This window comes from Sus scrofa, chromosome 11 (assembly GCF_000003025.6).
Source record: "Sus scrofa isolate TJ Tabasco breed Duroc chromosome 11, Sscrofa11.1, whole genome shotgun sequence".
Lineage (NCBI taxonomy): Eukaryota > Metazoa > Chordata > Mammalia > Artiodactyla > Suidae > Sus > Sus scrofa.
The window spans coordinates 76,228,447-76,254,105 of NC_010453.5; the positions used below are offsets into that span (position 1 = coordinate 76,228,447).

General features: G+C 47.2%; 1 protein-coding gene across 1 annotated transcript in view; it reads left to right on the plus strand.

The window, feature by feature from the left end:
* Window positions 1-25,659, plus strand: part of MYO16 (myosin XVI) — a 532,176-nt gene that overhangs the window by 488,664 nt on the left and 17,853 nt on the right. The window contains 2 exon segments of the mRNA XM_021065905.1: window positions 7,891-8,049; window positions 22,498-22,580. Of these exon segments, the coding sequence (XP_020921564.1) occupies window positions 7,891-8,049; window positions 22,498-22,580 (242 nt within the window).

A 25,659-nucleotide genomic window follows, 5' to 3' on the forward strand; every position in this document is an offset into this window, starting at 1 on the left:
ACATCAAATATGCTTTAGTAAAAGAAATAAAATTTTAAAAAGGCATTGTTCTGGAGTCTCCTGGTGGCTCAGTGGGTTAAGGATGCAGTGCTGACACTGCTGTGGCTCAGGTCACTGCCGTGGTTCAGGATCCATCCCTGGCTGGGGAACTTCCGTGTGCCCCAGATGTGGCCAGAAAAAAGGCATTGCTCCTTTGGTTTAACACAAAGGAGATGCTGATTTGGGGTCTGAGCATCCTGCCTGCGTGTAGTGACACAGTAGCCACATGTGTCTGTCTCCAGAGTCAAGCTGCGACTTCTACATTTTAGAAACCAGAGCCTGGAAAGTGCCAGGACTGTGCCAGCTCTTCTCTCAGCCTTTGTGTTTTTCCTTAACGCCAAAGAGGAAAACACAAGCATATCCCTCCCTGCAGTAGCCTGGCTAGAGAGGAATTTTCCTATAGGGTTGCAGAATGAATTACAGCCAGCATGAGTAATGAGTTTAAAATATATTTTCACATTTTTTATGCCTTGCATAGCATGCTTAGCATTAAATCAGTCAAACGGCTATAGTTTGTTTTTCTCCAGCATTACTGAAAACCTGGATCCTGGTCGCTTCTGTTTCCAAAATACACCCCAAAACCATCTCAAGTGAAGGTAACTAAGAGAGAACGATGTTTTTAAGCATTACTCCATCGCTCCTGCCTTCCTCCTCCGCCTTGATCTTTCTGTGGTATTTGGTACTGTCAGCCTCGCCCTGCTTCTGGAAGCCCTTCCCCTCTGCCAAGAGCCCCCGCATCCCAGCCCCTGGCCCCTCCCCCAAGCCTACATCTGCCTGTTTGTATCCACTGTCACCTGCGCTGTGTCCTGTCTCCATACTTGTAGGAACCTTGCTTTTCCTGGAGAAAATCCTCCCTCTGGAGCAATTTTTGTGTCTCCCTTAGACATTTTCTTTTCAGTCCTAATAAGTGCTCTTGTTCAAATAATTGGTGCTTGGTTTAGCCCCTGCATGGGTGGCTGTCACTTCAGGGTCCGCATTTGCAGCCCCAAACTCACACCCATCACCAGGCACCTTGCTGGTCTTGATTCCCTCCCAGTCCCCAGGCTCAAAGGGTCTGTGCCTCAGTTCGCCCCCCGCTTCCCTTCCTTCTGCTGCTGCCTGAGTCTAAACTCTCGCCCCTCTTCCATTTCTAAGCTCTCTTCGAAGCTAGTCAGCTGGACACGTTTTGTGCTGGATGATAACCCTTTACAGGTGCAGCCTCCTTCACGTTACACGCTCACTCAGGTACCTCCCCTCCGGATGCTGCAGGAGGTCCAGGCACTTCAGCATCCCGGAACCTGCTGCTCTGCATTTCTGCTTCCTTTTCCTCTCCCTCTCCACCGCACTTTGGGGTCCCCTGGCCACCGAAACCCCTGCCTCTCCTGCATTTGCAGGGCTTCCCTTTCGACCCCTGATCCCCTGCTGCCTTCACGCTGGCACTGAAGGTGCTGGGAGCCATTACCTTTTGCATTGATAACCTTCTGACTCACGTCACCACCCAGAAGCCTGAGAAGAGGCACCTGTTAGCACGCTCTGGCTGTCCCTTCTGCACATGTCTGCATTTTATGTGTCAAAGGCTTTAACAGATAAAGCAGGCTTCTGTTTTGTTCGTTTTTAAAGGATGGGATGTGATCGGAGTTCCCGCCATGGCACAGTGGGTTAAGAATCCAACGACAGAGGCTCAGGTGGCTGTGGAGGCATGGATTTGATCCCCAACCTGGCTCAGTGGGTTAAAGCATCTGATGTTGCTGCAGCTGCGGCTCGGATTCAGCCCCTGGCCTGGGGACTTCCATATGCTGTGGGTGCTACCCCCCCAGAAAAAGGCTGTGACGCTCTGGTTGCCATATCCCCTCACTGTGCATCTCATCCCCAAGTCTCACCGGTTTTGTAACTGGAAGTTTGTACCTTTCGATCTCTCTCACCTCCTTCTCTCACCCCCATCTTCCCCCGGCACCCGCTTGTCTCTTCCCTGGATCTGTGACTCTGTTTCTGTGTTGTTGTGTGTGTTCGTTTGGGGGGGGGTTTAAATTCCACACATAAATGAGATCATAGAGTGTTTGTCTTTGGCTTATTTCACTCAACACCTCCTAGGTCCATTCATGTTGTCACGAATGGCAAGACTGCATTCTTCTTCCGGCTGAGCCGTATTGCATCGTGTGTGCGTGTATCACCTCTTGGTTATCCATCCAGCCACCCGTGGGCACTTGCTTGCTTCCGTACTTCGGCCATCTTGTTCTGCAAGTGAACACTCTTAGGGAGAAAAGCAAGCAGCCCTGTGGCTCTTTGAAGAGGTAGAAAACATTCTCCTCCCACACTCTGAAATTCCCCTTTACCTCGGAACTTGGGAGTAAGTAGAGATTAGAACCCAAAGGCGTGTTAACAGCGGACAACCTGTTACCTTTTCCAATGATCTCATGTGAATGGACAAAAGTGATTTCCTGGGGGGCGTGATTTCTCTGTAATAACGCACGTGAATTTTTTTAGCTAGTAAACTTGTCACTATTTCATAGTTACACGAAATGGTGGCTTTCGAAAATTAATGCTCAGGGCACGGTCACTGTATGACTGCTTTATTCCTTCTTCTTTCTCTTTCTGTCACCGATTATGGACTGAGCACCTGCTCTGTGCAGGGACTGCAGGAGGCACCAGCATCGCATGTGACTGGTGTCAGTTTTCTAGGGGGAGGAGACGGAAAATAAACAAATAATTGAAACGTAAAAAGTCACGTGGTGAGAAGGGCCGTGTGGAAACCCAAGACAGGTGATGGGGACAGAAACTCACCTGGGGGTGGGGAAGGGGCTGCTGTCTCTGGAAGGTGGTCTGCACGGCCTGTCGGCTCTGTGTGCTTGGAGCAGAGCATCTGCGTTTTCTCGGCTCCAGTGAGAAGCCGAGGGGAGGGGTGCGGAGTGTGGCTGGTGAGGCAGGTGGCAGTGGGGCAGTGGGAGCGGCAGACCAAAGCGAGCAGGGGGTGGGATCCTGGAGGGCCCCTCTGCCTCAGGAAGACTTCGATCTCGACCTGAACAGAATAAGAAACCCCCGAAGAGACACGAGCGGCACATGGCAGGATCTGATTTAGCTTGCATGTATTTATTTAGTTATTACATATTATGGGCGTAGAGCTGATTTACAATAGTTGGGTTCGTTTCGGGTGTGCAGCAAAGTGAAGCAGCCGTACACAGACACACATCCACTCTTTTTCAGTTCTTTTCCCAGACTGTTGAGCCGAGTTCCCTGGGCTCGGCAGTAGGTCCTGGGTACTTGCTTAGACCGTGTAGAGCAGCCGGTATGGGTCAATCCTAAAGCCCGGTCTCTCCTTTCCCCCATGTTTCCCCTCATACCCTAAGTTTGACTTCCAGATCTGTGCTGCCTTAGCTTTTAAAACAGGGTTTGTTGACACCACCCCCGCCCCAGGCCGGATGAGTCTTCCTTGGGCGGGGTGCTGTCCGGTGCCTGGTAAGGTCCTTTGCTTCATGCATCCCCGATTTCTACTGACTGGATACCAGTAGCTCCCACCTCCCAGGCTGACAACCAAACACATCTCTCGTGTCTCGTGTCCCCTGGAGTGTTGGGAGGGTGCACTGTCACCTTGTATTGAAAGCCCGTTTTCAAAGGCTCACACCCACTGAGTGTGATTCCTTAGTTATACAAACGCTCGCACCAGACAAGCGTTTTGTGTACTCGCAGTGAGAGATCGGCTGGCATTCTCTGCCTCGATGAATACTCAGCTTAAAAGTGTCCTCATTGCATTCTTGTATTCAATCATCATACTTTATGTAAGGGCCAAGACTTTGAGCCAGATCCCTCTGTGATTCATCGTTCCCGGACCTGTGAGAACAGCGCCAGGCAAGGGTCACAGAGAAACCCCATCCACAGGCTAAAACATCACCCTGTTGGAATCAGCTAGGGTTACACAAACCGCTGATGGCATCAGATGCGGAGACACGCAAATCCTAGAGACACCTGGAAATCTCTACACGGGATTCGTACAGGCCTCACTAATTGTTTGCTTAAATTCTTTGAGAATCACAAATGTTTTCTTTTGGGGTGACGTCTCTTCACCCTCAACAACCTGATGAGTGTGGCTCGGAAGCGTGAATGAACTTGATGACCTTATTTGCTCTCGATTATTATTTTTTTAATTTTCCATCAAGTATGCCTCTTGGACCTGCACTTTCATAGCTAAGACTTTTTCGGGCTTCACACCAGGGTTCTCCTGCTGTGTCCCCGTTGTCGCTGCTTCCGTGCCTACGTAGAGGAACAGGTATACTTTTGACAAGGAACGGTGCAACCACTGCTGCCCTAAACTGACCCTTTAAGGCAACATCACAGAGCGGAGAGTTTCTGCCTTTGACCCTCTTTGTAGCTGAATCGAGAAATTAACAAGTTGGGACCCAGACTGTCGGGCACCTGGGTTCAACCTGGAGTAAGGGCGTTTATGAGCAAAGGCCGACACAGAATGCAGTCAGCAAGAATCTCCCGGTTAGGGAGTTCCCACTGTGGCTCAACAAGTTAGGAGTCCAACAGAGTCTCCATGAGGATGCAGCGTGGATCCTTGGCCTCGCTCATGAGCTAAGGATCCAGCGTGGCAGCGAGCTGTGGCGCAGGTTGCGGATGTGGCTCAGATCTGGTGTCGCTGTGGCTGCAGCTCTGATTCGACCCGAGCCCAGGAACTTCCATAGGCCGTAGGTGCGGCTGTAAAAAGAAAGAAAGAAAAAAAAGAATCCCCCGGTTAATATTCATGAGTGAGGATGACCCCAAGTCGATATTAACGTGGCAGCGCTGTGTCAGTGGCTAGGATACAGTGTTTCAGGCTGGGGTTCCCAGGTCACTACCGCAGAGGCAGGCGGATAAAGTCCCAGGAAGCAGCTGCCTTCCTCTCTACATCAGCAAATGAAAAGGAGGGAAGACTTTCCAGAAGGGGCCACGCCGAGGAACCAGTGCGGGTGGACGGCCACGCCCTACACCTCTCAGTCTACACCGGCCGCAGCACTGACTGCTAGTGAAATGGCTGCATAGACGAACCCTCTCAGGCCTCAACGACCTCATCTCAAGAACAGGCGAGGGAGTGACAGCTCTTCAGAACTGTTCTGAACATGAGAACTGAGTCAGGTCCCCCCTCTCGCAGGAGATGGTCGTTGCTGTGAGAACAGAGTGAATGATTGCCGTCGGGTTGACCCTGCAATCTTAGGTCTTAAGAAGGACTCACTGCCTGATTCCAACCCAGAGCCATCTTTGCATAGCAGACATATGCTTTCATGGTAAAAATGTAAAGAATTCTTTAGGACATAATGTAAAGACCACAGCCTAACTTGTGTGACACATTTTAAAATATTTCTTGGCTACAAGATCTGCTGGTCAGAAAAAAAAAATTTAAACTTTATAGCAAAAATGGAGATTTTTGACTATGATTAAGATACACCAATTGTTGGAGCTCCTGTTGTGGCTCATTGGGTTAAGAACCCAACTGCAATCCATGAGGATGCAGGTTCGATCCCTGGCCTCGCTCAGTGGGTTAAGGATCAGGCATTGCTGTGAGCTGTGGGGTAGGTCACAGACATATCTCGGTTCTCATGTGGCTGTGGCTGTGGTGTAGGCCAGTGGCTGTAGATCCGATTCAACCCCTAGCCTAGGAACCTCCATAGGCCACGGTGTGGCCCTAAAAAGCCGAAAAAAAAAAAAAAAAAAAGAAAGAAGCTTAAAGGGAAATAAAAGCAGGTGATGTTTGTGTCTTGAGACAGCTTTAAAACCTCTTTTTTACCAATTTTCAGAAGATCCAAAAAAAAAAAGGGAAAATGGAGTTGACCACATTGAATGAATACCCTCTGAGTCCCAGCCTGAGGGATAACCGCTCTGCCAGGAGCTGGGATGGTGACCACTCCCCCTCTGGTCACCTGCGGGCCTGGCCACGCCCACTTCACTTGTTTGTGTTTTGAATTGAAGCAGCATTGACTTCGGATGTTGTGGTCATTTCTCCTGTAACACACAGCGATTCAGTTGTACATATACACATACAAACTTTTTTTTTTTCACTTTTATTTTTTTCTTTTTAGGGCCATAGGTGTGGCACATGGAAATTCTAAGGCTAGGGGTGAAATGGGCCACAGCCACAGCCACGCAGGATCCAAGCTGCATCAGTGACCTACACTGCAGCCCATGGCAATGCTGGATCCTTAACCCACCAGCGAGGCCAGGGATCAAACCTGCATCCTTATGGACACTAGTCGGGTTCTTAACCTGCTGAGCCGCAGCAGGGACTCCATCACTTGTTTTTTAAATACAAGGAGTCAGAAGCCGTGGTGGTGGCTCCTTGGGCCCTGTGCGTATAAACCCCTCTGCCTGGTTGTCAGAGCCCTGCTCATTTTGCCCTCATCCTGTGTGTCCAGTGCTTCCTTCTTGAAGCCTTGGCACGTGGTCCCGTCTGGGCAGGCCAGGCTTCTCTCTGGGGAAGGGTGGTCCTGCTGCTCTGAGCAGGGTCCCCGGGGGCAGGGGGGAGGAGGAATGCCTACCCCATGCCGGGAAACTGGGTTGTCGTGGAGCCCCGGCTAAGTGCTCACCCCTGAGTGCTCTTGGAGGGCAGGAGACGGCGTCCAGGAGGCAGAGCTGGGTCCCGCCAGGCCCGGCCTCCTGCTTCCTGCCTGCCTTGGCATCATGGGAGAGAGTCACAGCTTTCACCACATGTAACAAAGCACATTATGCGGAATACGGTGTTATAAATGTGTCCTCATGTGTCTGAAACTTCAGGATGGCCTAAGAGAGGGCCAGGATCTCCTGTGCACCAACAGACGAGGGCGGAAGCAGCCGGCACAGCCCTGACCTTGACCAGAAATCCCCTGGAGGGTAGAGCTCTGTTTTGGGGTCTTTGGCCTAATTTAGACAGTGGCTTCTGTGTTCGTGTATCTCAGAGAACTCAGTGTAGGACGTGCATTTAGGCACCTTTGGAGTTCCCTTGTGGTGCACCAAGTGAAGCTCAAGGTTGCTGCTGTGGTGGGTTCAATCCCTGGCCACAGAACTTGCACATGCCATGGGAGAGGATTAAAAAAACACAAAAACACCAAAAACAGACAAACATTTAGGCAACTTGGTTACTATATAGATTGCAGAAGTGGGGTTGGAAGTTTAGTATCCCTAAGTTGGTAAAACAAATTTTGTAACCGTGTTGCAAATATATTTGTCATTCCTTTTTTTTCAAAACAATAATGTTGCCCCCGATGACTTAATTTAAAAACTCAGAAAGCTTCCAAAACATGAATATACTACCACGTTTCTTTTAGGAAATAACCTTCTCAAGGAAGGCAATTCTATAATGACATCAAAAAAATTCTGTATAGACGTGTTTAAAAATAAGAAATTTCAGAGTTCCCGTGGTGGCACAGTGGAAACGAATCCACTAGGAACCATGAGGTTGTGGGTTCCATCCCTGGCCTCGCTCAGTGGGTTGAGGATCTGGCATTGCCATGAGCTGTGGTGTGGATCACAGACTCAGCTTGGATCCTGCGTTGCTGTGGCTGTGGTGTAGGCTGGCACCTGTAGCTCCGATTTGACCTCTAGCCTGGGAACCTCCACATGCCATGAGTGCAGCCCTAAAAAGCAAAAATAAATAAATAAATAAATAAATAAATAATAAAAATAAATATAAATAACAAATTTCATTGTCCCCACTTAGTGTGTCCCACTGCGTTTCATTAGGTTGATGCAAAATTTGGTGCCTATTTTGTAGGCCAGACGTTTGGTTAAGGATGCTTATTGAGTTACTGTTTCAAATGTAATTAATATTTGACCTGAGAAATTTGATGAAGTCCTTCCACTAATTGACTCAATTTGTTCAATGCATTTTATCAGAAGAGGAGTCATTTTTTCTACACTCTGTTTTAGGTTTTGAAACTAACATGAACCTTGCCAGCCGCGATGATCTTGGTTCATCAGAAATCGCATCAGAGACCCAAGATAGAAATGCCAACAACCGTGGACTTCAGTTGTCTAACTCCCTGTCCAGTGCTGTCACGGCTGAAAATGGAAATTCCGTCTCAAATGGTAAGTGCTTCTTTCAGACTTAAAAATGCAGCAGGCTTCAAAACTGGAAATGGGGAAAAGCTAACAACGTGACTGCAGGGCATGTCGTCAGCTTATGCTTTTTAAGTTAAGGAATTAAAATTGCGCTTGACGTTGGGTGACTTTGCAGAGGCGTGTGTGGCGTACGAGGTCTGGGGAAGCCAGTATCGAATGAGGCTCATACTGAGCGGAAGGAGGACGTGGATGATCTGACGATATTTTGAATGAAAAAAAAAGTGCCTTTTTCTTTTCATACCTAAAAAGGGTGAAGGAGTATAATATTGAAGGACTGGTGAACACCTAACTGGCTTGAAGGATTTCCTGTGAGCGTATCGGTGAATATGCATCATTTGGAAATTGACTTGACTGCGTGCATCCAAGACCTGCTAGAAGAGGCTTAAACAAATAGTTGATTCCTCCACGCGAGCAGCAGCCCAACAGCAGGGCTTCTAGTGTTGTCTGAAGGGAAATTCAGACCCATCTTTTGTTGAGGGGACTTAAGGAGGTGGGCATATGGAATACACCTGTATCCTAGGCTTTTCTACCAAGCACACTGGGCATTGACGGAGTCCATAGGAGGCAGCTGAGAAGCTGGCTGTGCCTCCTGGGATGGTGCGGACAGGCTGAGTTCAGCCCCTGCCAGGGCTACAGGGGTCAGGGGGACACCTTGAGGGTCCATCCTAAGAGTCAGAAGAACAACGAAGAACCAGAGCTCAGCTGGGAATCATCTCCGCCCTGGGGCAGGACTGAGGGCTTCCAGGATTGACAGGGCCCAGGTACCTGGGAGAAAAAATACATAAATCCCTCCCAAAGGACAGTCAAGCATCCGAGGCTTCAGAACGTTCTTACAAACCATTTTTCAAACACGAAGTTCAACATCACATAATCAGAAGGAACCAGGCACATGAGGACACAAAATGAGACGGAAAATTACGAGCAGGAACACCATCGTGGGGTATCTGCGGGGCTCAAAGATTGGAGTTCAAAATCACCATCTTTAACGTAAGTACGTTTACTGTGCCGGAGGAGACCAAAGAACGAGAACCTCAGCAGAAACCGGCCAAAGGTGGCCAATGGAAATTCTGGAAATGAAAAATACAGTCATAAAATTAAGTACAGTAGAGGATGAGCTTAAAGTTAATTAGACACAGCCATTTCAAAGAAAATCTTAGGGATGTGGACGATAAATCAGAACATACCCAGAATGAAACACAAAGGAGCAAAGTAGAAATTCCAGAAAATGGTTTAGAGACCAAAGGAAAGGGGTCGTTGGAATCCTGGGGAAAGAAGAGAGGGTCCCTGGGCAAGAGAAACACTTCGGAGAGAAGTGGGAGAGGAGGTCCCCACACTGACGCCAGGGCTGAGAAACCAGTGGAACTTGGCAGCTTCTTGCAAAGCTCAGCATAGACTTTCCATCTGACCCGGCGCTCCCGCTGTGGATACTCGCTGAAGAGGAGGGAAAACCGTGTTCACACCATCACCTGTAAGCAGACGTGCATCCTGCCTTTATTCACAGTCATCTAAACCACAACTAGAAGTGCAAATCGGAACGACCGTGAGATACCACCTCACACCCGTCAGAATGGCCATCATTAGTAAGTCCACAAATAACAAGTGCTGGAGGGGGTGTGGAGAAAAGGGAAGCCTCCTGCACTGCTGGTGGGAATGTGAGTGGGTACAACCTCTACGGAGAACAGTATGGAGGGACCTTAGAAATCTGTACATAGAACTTCCATATGACCCAGCAACCCCACTCTTGGGCAAATACCCCAACAAGACTTTCCTTAAAAAAGACACACGCACCCGCATGTTCATTGCAGCTCTATTCACAAGAGCCAAGACATGGAAACAACCCAAATGTCCATCGACAGAGGACTGAATTAGGAAGATGTTGATATATACACAATGGCATACTACTCAGCCATAAAAAAGAACAAAATAATGCCATTTGCAGCAACATGGATGGAACCAGAGACTCTCATACTGAGTGAAGTAAGTCAGAAAGAGAAAGACAAATACCATGTGGTATCACTTGTATCTGGAATCTAATATGCGGCACAAATGAACCTTTCCACAGAAAAGAAACTCATGGACTTGGAGAACAGACTTGTGGTTGCCAAGGGGGAGGGGGAGGGAGTGGGGCGGTTGGGGAGCTGGGGGTTCATAGATGCAGACTATTGCCTTTGGAATGGATGAGCAATGACATCCTGCTGTGTAGCACTGGGAACTCTGTCTGGTCACTTATGATGGAGCCTGATAATGGGAGAAAAAAGAATGTATACATGTATGTGTAACTGGGTCACCATGCTGTACAGTAGAAAAAAAAAATCGTATTGGGGAAATAACTATTAAAAATAATAATAATAGCAAAATTAAAAAATAAATAAATAAGACCAGCACGAAATGAAGTCTCCTTCACCTGGTAACCCAACCGTATTTGTTATCTACTGCTGTGTAAAAATTACCCCCTGAACTTAGAGGCTGTTGTTTTGTAGCGTCTGCGGGTCAGGAATCTGTCTGTGGTTGAACCCAAGTGCCTTTGGTTTGAGATCCCCCGTGGCAAAACAACCAGCTGTCAGCCAAAAATGCAGTCCTCTTGAGGCTGGTTGGAGAGGTGGTCCCTTTGCAAAATCACTCACAAGGGCTTCTGCACGGGGGGGCTTCACAGCAAGGCAGCTGGCTTCCCCCCGCCCCACGCAGACCGTTCATGGGGTGCAAGGAGGAGCACCCCCACCAGAAGCCACACTCACCACACAGCCTGCCCTGGGAGGGACCGCCAGCCCTCCTGCCGCATCCTACCTGATGGACAAAGAGACATGGGAGACATGGAAGCACATATGAAAATAATGAAACATGGAGTTCCCATCGTGCCTCAGTGGTTAATGAGTCCGACCAGGAACCATGAGGTCTCGGGTTCGATCTCTGGCCTTGCTCAGTGGGTTAAGGATCCGGAGGTGCCGTGAGCTGTGATGTAGGTCGCAGACGAGGCTCGGATCCCGCGTTGCTGTGGCTGTGATGTAGGCCGGTGGCTGCAGCTCCGATTCAACCCCTAGCCTGGGAACCTCCATATGCCATGGGAGCAGCCCTAGAAATGGCAAAAAGATGAAGGAAAGGAAAGGAAAGGAAAGGAAAGGAAAGGAAGAAAGAGAAAGAAAAGAATAATTGAACTTAACTGAATTCCATGAACCTTTAAAAGATTTATTTAGTGTAAGTTCCCATTCATGATATTAATATATTTTAAAGCCTTCAGTTTCTAAAAAGCATGCGATCCACGAGGATGCTGAAAATTTAAATATGAAAGAGTACAAAAGAAAAGGATATAGCATGTAAATATTAAAAACAACAGTTCTCATCTGTTTGGAAGTTACGAATTGCATCTCTGAGTAATCAGTAGATTCAAGGAGGCTAAAGACCTTGAATTACTGAAATATTAAACAAGCGACAAAATGAAATGTTAATTCTTGGGAGAAAAATTGTTGAAATATTAATAAAATTGAGAATGCTCCTTCAAGCTTGATAGAGAAGTGGACACAAACAGCTAAATCTGAGATGAAAAAGGAGACCTTCCATAGATCCTGCAGAAATGGAAAAATGATGGTGATAGCGATTATTTTATGAACAGTTTTATGCCAGAATAAATTTGTCAGTTTAGATGAATGACTTTCTCAAAAAAAAAAATTACAACTAACCAAAATGAAGACAAGAAATAGGAAAGGTAAAAAGTAGTTTAAATATTAAATTATTGACTTGGTAAATGAATACTTTGCTACAAGGAAAACTCTGGGCCCAAATGGCTTTGCTGTAAGTTCTCTCAAGACTAAGATGAAATAATTCCACAATTCTACAATCTCTTCCAGAGGATGAGAATGAAGAAGGAAAAAAAGCAACAAAAACCCCACCAAAAAACCCAGAAAATTCTCCCAGCTTGCATAAATAGCCATTTAATTTCTGACCAAATTGGCCCTTGCAGGACGTTAGGGGAAGAATAAATCCATTTCTCTTCACTTGAGAAACAAAAACGCAACTCGACCCCTCCCTTCCTCTGTGCACACATGATCCCTGGCAGATTACACACCTAAATATCAGGTATAAAGTAAAATGTATAGAGGAAAATAGAAAATGGTGATTTTTTTTTAAAACCTTAGATACAGGAAAAGAGAGGAGTTCTTAAACGAATTAAACAAGACACCAAAGCATGTTAATCACAATTCCACCATTTAAAAAAGGCGGGGGGAGAGTTCCCACTGTGGCTCAGCAGATTAAGGACCCAACATAGTATCCATGAGGATGCGGGTTCCATCCATGGCCTCACTCAGTGGGTTAAGGATCTGGCGTTGCCGCAAACTGCAGCATGGGTCGCAGATGTGGCTCACACCTGGCATTGCTGTGGCTGTAGCGTAGGCCACCAGCTGCAGTTCCAGTTCAACCCCCTAGCCCAGGACCTTCCATATGCCCCAGGTGCGGCTATAAAAACAAACAAACAAAAAATTGGGAGAGAGAAAGAGGGGGAGGGTATTTCAGAATGGACGTCAGGTATCCAGGACAGTGGCACCCATGCCCACCTGAGATTCCTGCCTCAGCAGCCTTTCTCTGGTTCCCTCCAGGTCCAAGTAAGGCTGGGGGAGGTAGTTTTTCATCTGAGGGCACTGCTCACCCAAAGACATTCAGTGCCAGCCTGCCTGGCAGGAGGGGGCAAATGAAGGGTGGACAAAATCCAGCCAGACTGTTCTCATCTCGAGTCTCGCTTTGCTTGGAGGGAGCCACGAGGTGGGTGGTTGACTGGGGCAGGGTTTGCTCAGGCTCAGCCCTAAGGACCCCGGGGTAATGCAGAATGTTCTGCTGGAATCCGGAAAAAGAGATTGTTTTAATCACACGCACAGAGAAAAAGCCTCACCGTGTTTATGAATATGCTACCCCATCATATTAAGCAGGAATTACATATAACGATTAGACGTGTTTGGCTCCTGGGACAGAGGTGTTTGGGTGCCATCGGAGGAAATGACACTGGGAAGCTACAGAAAGACTTTTATGCCAGCAATAAAGATTTCTAGAGAAGGGAGCTGCAGTTACCAAAAATTTATTACCGCTAAGAACAGACAAAGACTGTGCAGGCTGGCGGGGCTCCACCGTACAGGCCTCTGCAAGGGTTTCTTTGCTCTGACTTGAGCATCCTTCTTCAATAATATATTACTGTTTGTGTGCTGTTTTCATTTTATGCAGGTTCTAAAAACTATACATGTTCTATGTGACGATTTGAAACATACAGGAAAGAATAAAGAATGAGTAAAAACCACCCTTCTCTCTGTTACTTAGAAATACTCTCATCGGGTCTAACATTCGTTTTTGAATTCGTGTAGAATTCTCTTTTCACGCAAATATACGTGTGTGTTTATACATTTGGTTTTGTTTTTATAAAGTTGGAGTTATGCTACATGTGCAGTTTTAACGATCTGCTTGTTTTCCATAGGACTCTCATGAGTACAGACCTGGGTCAACAAATGCATATCTGCATCGTTACAGCTGGTCACTAATTGTACGAAATGCATGGCATCTCTCATCATATAGGATTACCATGACTAATATAACCAACCCTAGGAGTTCCCATTGTGGCTCAGAGGGTTAAGAACCCAACATAGTCTCTGTGAGGATGCAGGTTCGATCCCTGGCCTCACTCAGTGGGTTAAGGACCCAGTGTTGCCGCAAGCTGCAGCGTAGGTTGCAGCTGTGGCTCAGATCCCATATGGCTGTGGTACAGGCCTGCAGCTGCATTTTTATTCAGCCCCTATCTTGGGAACTTCCATGTGCTGCAGGTGCAGCCGTAAAAAGAAAAATAAATAGAATGAAATGATAAAATAAAAAATTAAAATAAAATAACCAAGCCCTATTTGTTGGGTATTATTAGAATTATCTCCCCACTTTTCACCCTTAGAATAACACTGAGTGTTTATAGTGGATTACCCCAATTTGATTAAAATAGGCATTTTGGGGAGTTCCTGTCGTGGTGCAGTGGAAATGAATCTGACTAAGAACCATGAGGTTGTGGGTTCAATCCCTGGCCTTGCTCAGTGGGTTAAGGATCCGGTGTTGCTGTGAGCTGTGGTGTAGGTTGCAGACTGAGCTCGGATTTGGACTTGCTGTGGCTCTGGCACAGGCTGGCAGCTGAAGCTCTGATTAGACCCCTAGCCTGGGAACTTCCTAGAAGAAAAAAAAAATAGGCCTTTTGTGAACTTGCCATGTTAATGTGTGATGTTTGGATTTTTGTGGGTGTGTTTAGATGGAAACAGGGGTATAATCTTTCTTTTAAAGCTATTGCTTTCTGAAATGTCTGATGATAACCTTTTGCAAAAAGATAAGAATAACAAAAACATTGTATACCCTGATATTGAAATTAAATATTCTTAAAACAATAACAGAGGAATTTGAGTGATAGTAAAAAAGTAAATGATGAAATAATATTTCATAAAGCTTGCATATATCTAGTAAGAAAGTGATTAATTCTTTTTTTTTTTTTTTTTACTTTCCATCTTGGAGTATTTAAGGATGGCCACTAAAAAAAAAAAAAGTGAATTTTAAATGCATTGGATGATCAAAACGGAATACACAAGAGTTCCTGCTGTGGCACATTGGGTTAAGAATCAAACTGCAGTGGCTTAGGTTGCTGCGGAGGTGCAGGTTTGATCCCTGGCCCAGGGCAGTGGGTGAAAGGACCTGCGTAGATTGTAGCTGTGGCTTGGATTCAGTCCCTTGTCTGGGAACTTCCATGTGCTGTTGGTGTGGCCATAAAATAGTAAAATTTAAAAATTAAAAAAAAAAAAAAACAAATGCACAAATATTTAAGAAAGTCGGCCATACACCCATTCACTTGACTGAATTTCACGCCCTGGCTTCTCCTTAGCTCACCTCGGATGACGCTTATCCTGACATAAGGAGACAGAAAATAGAAACTCCTTCACCAAAATACTCAGTTTGTCTGTGTTTTGAGTCACAAGCCAAAGCTATGGCTTGGGAAATAGTCCCACAAAACTTAGTTCTCTTTTTGTGTACTCAGAGTCTTACTCTAAACATCAAAATAATCCTCCCCCAACCAACAGAACAAACAAACAAAACCCTCTAGACCAAATGGAGGTTTTTGTGGGATAGTTCACCTGAAATTAGTCATATAAAATTTAATACTGAAGGATCTCTGGGCTCTAAGCTTCAGTAGGTAGTGGAGAGTGTACTTCCAACCCTAGAACACAGATTTGTATTCTGCCCCTTAAATGCTTATAGAAACCAGATTTTAAAATAAAGCCAGTTCACAGAGTTCCCATCATGGCTCAGTGGAAACGAACCCGGCTGGTATCCATGAGGACACAGGGTCAATCCCTAGCCTTGCTCAGTGGGTTAAGGATCCAGCATTGCCGTGCCTTGCTCAGTGGGTTAAGGACCCAGCATTGCCGTGAGCTGTGGTATAGGTTGCAGATGCAGCTCAGATCCCGCATGGCTGTGTCTGTGGTGTAGGCCGGCAGCTGCAGCTCCCAGTTGGACCCCTAGCCTGGGAACTTCCACATGCCGCAGGCTTGGCCCTAAAAAGTGAAGGAGAAAAAAGAACCCTACTCACATCAGTTAGTAGTACGGACTCACAATCCATTGCGTATAGTCAGTAAGCTTTCTAAATAAAGGCACGCGATGGAAATAAATGTTTAAAATAACTTGAAGTTTTAATTGAATCCGAAATCGTGTTATTTTCAAGGAAACGATTTCTCTTGAATGCCAGTATCTGCGCGCCACCTCTGCTTCCCAGAAATAATTATCTGTTTGTTCATTTGCTGAAATATAGTTATGTGTGGGTAATTATAGCTATCACTTACTTTAATTGCCATCCTTTTACTGATGTGAACACAGACTTAGATCTTTTTTGTATACTTAATTATTCCCTGGACTTGTGGTTATTTATCATTGGATTAGAGAACACTTTTTGGTGCTAGAATGTTGTAAGGATGTGTTTATTTTGGGGGAAATATAGATGCAACTAATTCTGTCTGGGCCATTTTGTGTTCAGTATGCTTTTCTTTCTTGCTGCTCGACGGCTGTCCATGTTATTGCTGGGCCTCAAAAGAAAAGTGGCAATGAAGACATGCAGTCATCACATTTGATTTTATGTTTACCGTCCCGTGAAGATTATCTCTTTTTATTTGTGCTGCGCTGATCCTTGGTGTGTTGGAAGGATAACCGGCATGGTTCACCGGGTGAGACGGTTTGCAAGTCCATCCAGACAGGTCCAGGCCACTTAGCAAAGCAGCCTTTGGTTGAAATCCATGAGGTCTGCTCACCATCAGGTAGCATCATCTTGTTGACGGGAACTGTCTAAGATTCTCTGGAACTCATACTGCTTTCAAGGCCTAACTGCCAGGAGTTCCCGTGTGGCTCAGCTGTAATGAACCCAGCTAGTATCCAAGAGGAGGCGGGGTTTGATCCCTGGCCTCATTCAGTAGGTTAAGGATCCGGTGTTGCTGTGAGCTGGGGTGTGGGCCACAGACGTGCTTGGATCTGGCGTGGCTGTGGCTGTGGCTGTGGTGTAGGCTGACAGCTGCAGCTCCGATTGGACCCCTAGCCTGAGAATTTCCATATGCCACACGTGCGGCCCTAAAATAGCAAAAAAAAAAAAAAGAAGAAGAAGAAAAAAGCCTAACTGCCAGAGGAAGCAAGCCTCACTTGACGGTCTGGAATATTGTGCAGTTACCTATTCTGAGCAGCAGAAGGTAGCTTTGTAAAGAAAACAAGCCCCTTGAGGCATTTCAGAAAGCCCTGCCCCACGCCTCCTTTTAGTTACAAATATTTTGAAGTCACATTAAATCGTTTCCAGTTTGGACCTCATTTAGTTAACTTTCCTCCACTGTAGTTGAAAAGTCAGGTCGAAAGCAGCTGGATTGAACTGCTGGCGCTGCCACTTCTGGGCAGTGTCCGTGGTTCCCGTTGTCCCAGGTTCAGACCCAAGGCCTGGTACTTCCGTACTCTGTGACCCTGGGAAAATAACTTAATCTCTCCAGTTCTCTGTTTTCTCTGCTTAAAGATGGGGACCCTCAGAGGATTCTCCTCGGGGGATGGTTATGAGGATTTAGGAGGAAGACGGCAGCACAAATGAATGCTCAGGAAGCACCACCCGCACACAGTTGGCACAACAGAGGAAATATTTTAGAGCTAGAAGATCCCTGAGCATTTATCCAATAGAAACGAAAAGGATGTGCACGGGGCAGATGAGGTCTAAGCAGCGAGTGAGCCTCCAAGACCACACGGGCTAGAACCAATGCCTTGTTGACACACGGACCCCAGGACACACGTGTGTGGAGTCAGACCCACAGGTGAGGCCGATGATCGGCGCTGGTGGTCAGATGAGGGGCAGGCACGACGTTTTGGAGCCTCTGGGGTGAATGGGAGCTGGGGCGTGTGGGTGGACCTCCAGGGAAGAACGGGCATGGTGTTGCTGCCCTAGTGAGACTCTGAGGAGGAAGGGATACAGGACCGTGTGTGCTGGAAACTCGCACCCCAGCATCTGGTCTGGGAGAAGCCTGTGCCTGTGAGGAAACTAGAGAAAGTTAGGTGGTGGTTGGTTTTTTTCCTTTTAAATTTAATCGGAGTGCAATTGACTTCCAACGGTTGTGTTTCAGGTTTATAGCAAAGTGAATCAAATATACAGATACAAATATCTATTCTTTTCAGATTCTTTTCCCCTATAAGTTATTACAGAGTGTTGAGTGGCTTTCCCCGGGCTATACACAGGTCCTTGATACTTATTTTATATACGGTAACGTGTATGTATGTTACTCCCACCTGCGATGTAGCCCCCGCCCTCCGCCTTTCCCCTTTGGTAACTGCAAATTTGATTTTGACTCTTTGGGTCGGTTCCTGCTTTGTGAGTAAGTCCTTCCGCATCATGCTTATTAGACTCCGCGTGTCAGTGCTGTCATATGATATTGGTCTTTCCGTCTGACCTCACTTAGTGGGACCATCTCTGGGTCCATTCATGTTGCTGCAAATGGCATTATTTTTTTTCTTTTTAAGGCTGAGTAATATTCCGTTGTGTGTATATGTACCACCCCTTTATCCACTCATCTGCCAGTGGACACTTAGGTTGCGTCCATGTCTCTGTATTGTAAACGCTGCTGTGATGAACGTTGGGGTGCATGTATCTTTTCAAATTATGGTTTTCTCTGGATAGATGCCCAGGAGTGGGATTGCTGGGTCCTAGGGTAATTCTGTTTTTAGTTGTCCGAAGCATCGCCATACCGTTCTCCACAGTGGTTGCACCAGTTTGCATTCCCAGCAACAGTGTAGGAGGGTTCCGTTTTCTCCACACCCTCTCCAGCATTTCTTGTTTGTAGACTTTTTGAGGATGGCCATGGTGCAGTTGTAAGTACGTGTGAACCATTAATCCTGTGAGGGTCACTCGACTTCCAAGGGAAGTCAGCGAATAAGGGCAGATGACGCTTAACTGTCCGCCAGCTCCAGCCAGGAATCTTCTGCCTGTGGGTTGCCCAGTGGGACTGTACCCAAGGCTGTGGGGTTTTCTGGTGCCTTTGCATAGCAGTGTCCCCTTAGCTACATGAGGGACACATGCTCAAGCCTTCACAGGGGAAATGACAGCATTTCTGGAATGTTCTAAAAAGATAGATGGAAGATAGATAGATAAATAGAAGCTTGAAATACTGAAAGTCCCAAAGCTTGGTGATAGGTACATGGTATTTCACTCCATATTCTCTTGACTTTGGTATGTGCATGAAATTTCTGTAATCAAAATTTTGAAACACTTGTTATTTTGATAGATAGAATGGGTTCGTCATTAGAGTCTGATGTGCATTTTGTTGACTACTTAGTGAAAATAAGCACCAGAGTTCCTGTCATGGCTCTGCGGAAACGAACCTGACTAGTATCCTTGAGGACTTGGGTTCGATCCCTGACCTCGCTCGGTGGGTTCAGGATCCAGCGTTGCAGTGAGCTGTGGTGTAGGTCACAGATGCGGCTCAGATCTGGCATTGCTGTGGCTGTGGTGTAGGCTGGCAGCTGCAGCTCTGATTCGGGCCCTAGCCTGCCTGGGGAACTTCCATATGCCACAGTTGTGGCCATAAAACAAACAAACAAAAAGGGAAGTACTATTATTTAGTGGTCCTTTCTATTCTAACTTTCTATGCATATTCTTTGCCCATATTTTAAAATCTGACAGTAGGTCCTTTATTTTGATTTGGTGTTTTTAAATGTTCTGTATTGGCCTTTAAGTTTTGCATTTTATTTATTTTGGGGGGGTATGTTTTTAATGTTCAGATAGAGATACTAGTACATCTTTTTTCTTTCATGGTGTGTGCCTTTGGTGTCATTTTTAGATCATTTGCCTTTAAAAAGTACTGCTTCAAATATGGCAACAAAAAAAGTGTTTTATTGATCATAAAACAAGAAATCCTGCCTGTTTAACCTTCCTTGCATCTTCCGGGCTTCTGGCTGTTACTTTACTTCTTGGGGTTCAGGGTCCTGCAGAGTATTTGCTGAAACAGGGCCCCCTCATCCACCTGCTACCACCTTAAAGGTCAGCGCCACCCAGAGCCCTCAGTTCGGGAGCCCCCCCAGCTCCTCCTGCCCCAGGAGGAGACGCCCTTCCCGTGGTTTCTCCAGCGTCCCCCTCCTTCCTCCCTGCGTGCGCGCTGTCACCACCTGGCTCCCCACCCTGGCACCTTCGCCTCCCCCACTGACTCCATCTGCCCAGACCCTTCTTCGGTCAACAGGTGAGAGGTGTCTTTTAGCCCCTGCGGAGCTCACTGGTGCCACAGCTTCTCTCAGACATCTCCAGCGACACCCATGGCCTTCCCCTGTGGCCCGATGTCTCTGAATTGTCAGGGGTCGTCCTTTAACTTCTGGACCGCACCCTCCAGGCCCCCTCCCGCCGTCTCACAGGCCCCCCGAGGGCGGGGAGTGATTTCGGATCCCACTGCCTTTGCTCGGATGTCCCCTCGGCCGGGGAGGCCCTCCTCGCCTTTGACCTTGCTCCCCGTCCTAGAAGGACCACAGCCTCTGGCATCTGCACCACCCTTTGCTCTAATCCCGCCAGCACAGCGAGTCCCTCCTTCTCCGGGATCCTGCTGGACGCCACCTGCCCTCGGAGTAACCCTTAAGTCGTCTTGTTACGTCTCCTGCGTAAGATTTGGGCTCCTCGAGGCAGGGCTTCCCTCGCTCCTTGGTCGCATTTCCCAGGGCTCTATTCAGTAGGTGCTTAGACAGCTCCCAGCTGGAGTTGACACTGTGAAAAGCGAGTCATCCAGCTGGCTCTGAGGTTATCCTCACTAAGCCGAGTTTCGGTTCTGACTCAGAAGAAACTTCTAGTTGATCATTTATTTATTTATAAACTGTCTGTTTCTTTCTTTCTTTCTTTCTTTCTTTTTTTAGGGCCACACCCGCATCATGTGGAAGTTCCCAGGCCAGGGGTCAAATTGGAGCTACAGCTGCTGACCTACACCACAGCTCATGGCAATGACAGATCCTTAACCCACGGAGCGAGGCGAGGCCAGGGATCGAACCCACCACCTCATGGTTCCTAGTCGGATTCGTTTCCACTGCACCACGATGGGAACTTGTAGCTGATGATTTAGTTTTGAAAAATGGGCCAGCTCTCCTCTCCTTCCCCAGGCGCCTGGTCTCCGTGAGACGTCCAGGGAAGCGGGTTCTCCAGAAGTGGACATTTGTCTTGCTTGTCTGCGGGCTCTCCGCTCCCGTCTCACACTTCGAGACTCCTCTTTCACGGGAATCCCAGACTCTCCGCTTTGCCCTGCTACCTGGACTCCCACTTACTGCTGACTCTGCTTACCCGGTGGCCTGGGACACCAGCCTGTGCCGGGCCGTGGATTCTCGCCGCCTTTCCTGTCTTGATCCCAACCCTGTGACGCTAACTGCTTGGTCGGAACCTTCCCCACACCTGATGCAGTAGTCTTCTGGCCAGCTTCGCTGTTGCTTATGGCCAAGTCCCAGTCCCCCTATGACCACCCCTCCATAGGTCTGTCACCTTCCAGATGCTGCCGCTCTGCCCGGTTTCCCTGAACTAACCCTTCCACACCAGGGTGTTGGGATTCGGAACAGGAGACCCTTGGGGAGGTCTTCTTATGTGTTACCAGGGTTGTGTGGGCTTCCCGGAGAAATTCACTTGCTGTTATAACTGGAAAAGTGTGCAGTGAGCCAGCAGCCTCTAAATCGGGGATCATGGGTGTTTCAATCAGTGGCATCCGACTGGTTAATGAGGACGTCAGATGAGCCGAGCAATCGCTTCAGAATTGATGGTTCTCCAGGTTGAACTTTCACTGGATAGTTTTTTGTTTCTTTGTTTTAGGACCACACCTGCAGCATATATGGAGGTTTCCAGGCTAGGGGTTGAATCGGAGCTGTAGCCACCAGCCCACACCACAGCCACAGCAACATGGGATCCTACCCCACAGCTCACGGCAACACTGGATCCTTAACCCACGGAGCAAGGCCAGGGATCGAACCCGCATCCTCATGGATACTAGTCAGATTGGTGACCTGCTGAGCCACAACACCAACTCCCTGGATAGTTATTTTTTTAACTTATTCATTTTTATGGGTTACTTTCTTGATCGATTCCTTTCTCACAGTACTTCTCAGCTGGGAATGATTTTGCTCCCCGGGACGTGTGGCCATGTCTGGGGACGTTTGGGGTTGCCACACCTGAGACGGTGAGGCTGCTAAACACACTGCAAGGCCCAGGACAGCCCCGCAGCAGAGACGGGTGTGGCCCCAAGTGTCAGCCGAGCTGCCGTTAGAAGCCCTGCTTGGGCCACGAGGGTCTCCTGGTGCCTCGTCAGTGTGTCTGTCCCTCTGTGGCTGAGGGGGTGTGAAGTTCCTCACCCCGTGTAGCTGGCTCTGGATGGGGGTCTCTGGTGGCACCTACCCTGACTCTTTCCTCATGGGATCCCCCCCCCATCGCCTCCCTCCCTTTGTGCCTGGAATGAAGGACAGTCAACAGAATGGAGCCGAGGTGGGGACTGGCTCCTGTGGCCTCTGCCTCCCTCCTGCCCCGAGAAGGGGCTGCAGCTCGCAGCCCCAGGAAGTGCCACCCTCTGTTGTCCACGGGCTTCTCTTCCCCATGAGACCACCTTCAGTCTTCGAAAGCTTCCCCTTCTCCCCTCCAGGACGTCCTCGCTCGCTTTTGGGCCCTGATGTGTTTCTTCTTGACCGTGCCATCTCCCCCCCCCCCCCCGTATCAGATGGAACTCCAGCGATGCTTGGTGTTCCCGTGCTGCCGCGGGAGCTGGCCGTGTCACTGCATGCGTGGCTCCTGAGCTTCACTTCCATGCGTGAGATGTCACAGTTTTAGTTGGTTCAATGAGTACCCGGCTTGCTCTGTTTTCGGGAAGGATGCCCAGCTTAACGGCTGCTTTGCGTTGCCCTCCACAGGTGTACCTGAAGATGGTTTCTCCAGGGTGTCTGGGAGCGGAACCTCATCCTTTCAGAGACAGAGAGAGAGTCACACCACTCAGGTAATGACCCTCCGTGTCCCCTTCGAGGTGAACCCAGCGGTAACGCACGTTCAGGTGCAGCGGGAGATTCATGCAGGTGCGACCCAGAGTGTTTGTTCTCAGTGCACTGGGAACACAGTTCTTTTCGACTCTGCAGTAAGTTCCTTCAACTCAGCTTTCCTTTCTCCTCTCTATCAGCTGACTCCGACCCATTTTCTTCTGGTTTCAAAAAAAAAAAGAAGCCTGTCCAAAACAAATAAACATTAATAGATGGTTTGAAATGAAATGTTATAGACATAATTTATGCTGTGGGATTTTAAGATCACTATGCAGTGAAGGGGACATTACGTCCACTGAATGTTGGTGTTCCTTGACCGCAGCTAAAATAGGAAGGCTTCAGGTGACAACCACCTGGAAACAAAACGCTTGAAGCCCTGTGGCTTCATGGCAGGGCTGTCATATCTCAGTCACTGCTTCCAAATTCCAGGTAATCCAAATTCAAAGCAAAATGAGATCTCGGCTCACAAAACTGGGTTTTGGTGTGTTTCGGTGATTTCAGGTGTGTATGTGATGTGTTTGGCCTCAAACGGTTCCCCAAAATAAAGAAGATAAAAAAGAAACTATTGTTTGTAGAAAGAAAAAGGATTGGTTTCACATAATTTAGTGCTCTTTTTATGTTGAATTTTAAAGTACTGTTTTCAGTAATTATCTTAAAAAATATGACTTTGCATTGAAGCTGATTATATATCAGAAATTTATTATCAATATATTCAAAGGTTATTGCTTTGGCAACAAGATCATTTTGCATGAAGTAACAGTACAACTTTTTAAATTCTTTTAAAAATTTTAATTAAAGTATAGTTGATTTAGAGCAACTTTTATTACGTCAACTATCTACATTCAAATTGTTTAAAACCTGAGTCAAGTATCTTAGACGTTTCTATGAAACTAACTCTCCAGCTCAGGATCAGTTTCATCTGGATATTTGACATGATGTAGACACAGTTATGTTATCAGCTGAGATTTTTCTAAATAACACTGATGAGGTAGTGAGAAAAATCAATAATTTTAATCTTAAAAATAAATCTTAGAGTAGGCAGTCTGCTGAAATCACTTGCACTGATATATGGGCATTGAAACAGGGGACAATGCTGATTGCTTGCAATAATAGATTGTCCTCATCTCGCCTCTGTTCCTTAGAGATGCATTTACTTTACCTTGTAAGAAGTGCAGATGCTTTATCTATGATAATTCACGGGGACCTGCTCATAAAGAACGTGGGCTTTATCTTCCTGGTCAGGTTGACTCCTGTCTGTTAGAGCACCGTGGAAGGGCCATCAGCCGTCCTTCCTGCTACCCTGTGGTTCCCAGAGAAGAGCATTAATTTTGAAAAAAGGTGCATGAAATAACCACCTCTGGAACTTTCCCTCCGGTTGTTCGTGGGTTTGGCTAAGAAGCAAAGAGAGATGAGAGAGGTTGTCAAGAATGATTTGCCATTCCCGGTTTTCCAGGAGGGCTTGTTTTCAAGTGCAAACCATCTCCAGTTATCCCACAGAGGTTTTTGTTTGTTTGCTTGTTTTTTCATTTGAGGAAATGGAAAACCAGGCTCATTTTCTTCTGCGCCTGCTGTGTATTTTTGTGGCAGGACACACGTGTCGATGTCAGGGACCTATAACTGTTAGGTGAGCCTGTGGCTTGAATGGCCACATATCCCTCAGCATAAATGCCCCATAGGTGAGCCGTATGGTGCATATATGGACACATCCGGGCATACCGCGTTCTTGATTTTCTAGTAATGCAATTCAAGAAGTCTATAAAATCAGTCCTGAGCTGATTGGGCATATAGCAGTAAAATTAAATGTTGACTAAAAATTGAATTCCTCTTTGAGGATGTCTGTATTTTAATTAGCATTATCAGTGATTTTAATGAAATCCCTTTAAGGAAGACAAAAGGTGTGGGCATTCTTGTAGCTAAAGAACACAAGGAATGGATTTAGTAATTTGCCGAAGATCACAGGGGACATGCAGAGTTTGGATGGCAAGAGCCTGTGTCCTGCTTCTGCGAATGAACTTGTCATAACTCATTAAAACCGGCGGAGGAGTCATCCAACGTTGACATAAAATTTAAAGAATTTTTGGTCAGGAGAGCAATCCTCAGGAGCTGTTGTGGACGCTGATGATATGTGTCTTTATACTGGCGACCGTGTGTGGCACCTACCCAAGGAAAACACAGGGTGAAGGATTCCACTCCCCTCCTTTACGGCAAGTGCGTGTGAGGTGGGCTCTCCATCTGTCAACCACGGATTATGGATTGAGAGACACGCAATGGAAAGGAGAACGGGCGGCACCTTGGGGGTCTCATCTGGCCTTGGTGGCTCCCTCAAGTGGCCGCAGACCTTAGTCAGCCTGTGTCTGCGACTGCCTGGCACGGCATTCACCTTGGCCAGCCCGCATGCCGCACCTTTCCTGCTTAACGTCACGTCCTCATCTTGCTCTCTGATAAGGCGTTCACCTGTTCAGATGTCTGGAGTGCGTTTCTGTGGCTTGCAAATAAGAATTTGGACTGACACACGAATTTGATTTTAGTGTCATTATCCATAAAATTCACCTTATACCCAAACAAATGTTTTTTACACAGAGCGTGCCAATTCTTTATTCTTACTGTGGATGTGAGCCATTTTCTAGTAGAGGTAGCCCCTCAACAAATAGTTTCTTTCCTCAAGGTACAGGCTGTAGACATGCAGTTGAGGTTCTATGCCGTCGTATTTTTAAAATTAGTTTGCAAAATGGAATGACTTTACATAAAAGTTGTAGAAATTCATTTTACTTCAGATATTTGGAAGCAGGGAAAGCCGAGATGCTAGCCATAGCGCGTACGTGCCTCTGTTCATCCATGCTCCTTGTGTAGAAGGCTTGGTTGGTCCAGGCTGTGAAGCGAGATGAAACAGTCATGACCTTTGGCAGCACAGGGCATGAGGGAAGCCAGCAGCCAAGGCATTGACCTCATGGAATTCCACCTCCTGGTCCTGGCAGGGGGCCTCTGTGGCACGTCCCGCTACTCAAACCTGGAATTTTAGAGGTTAAAGAAGCCCCTCCAGAT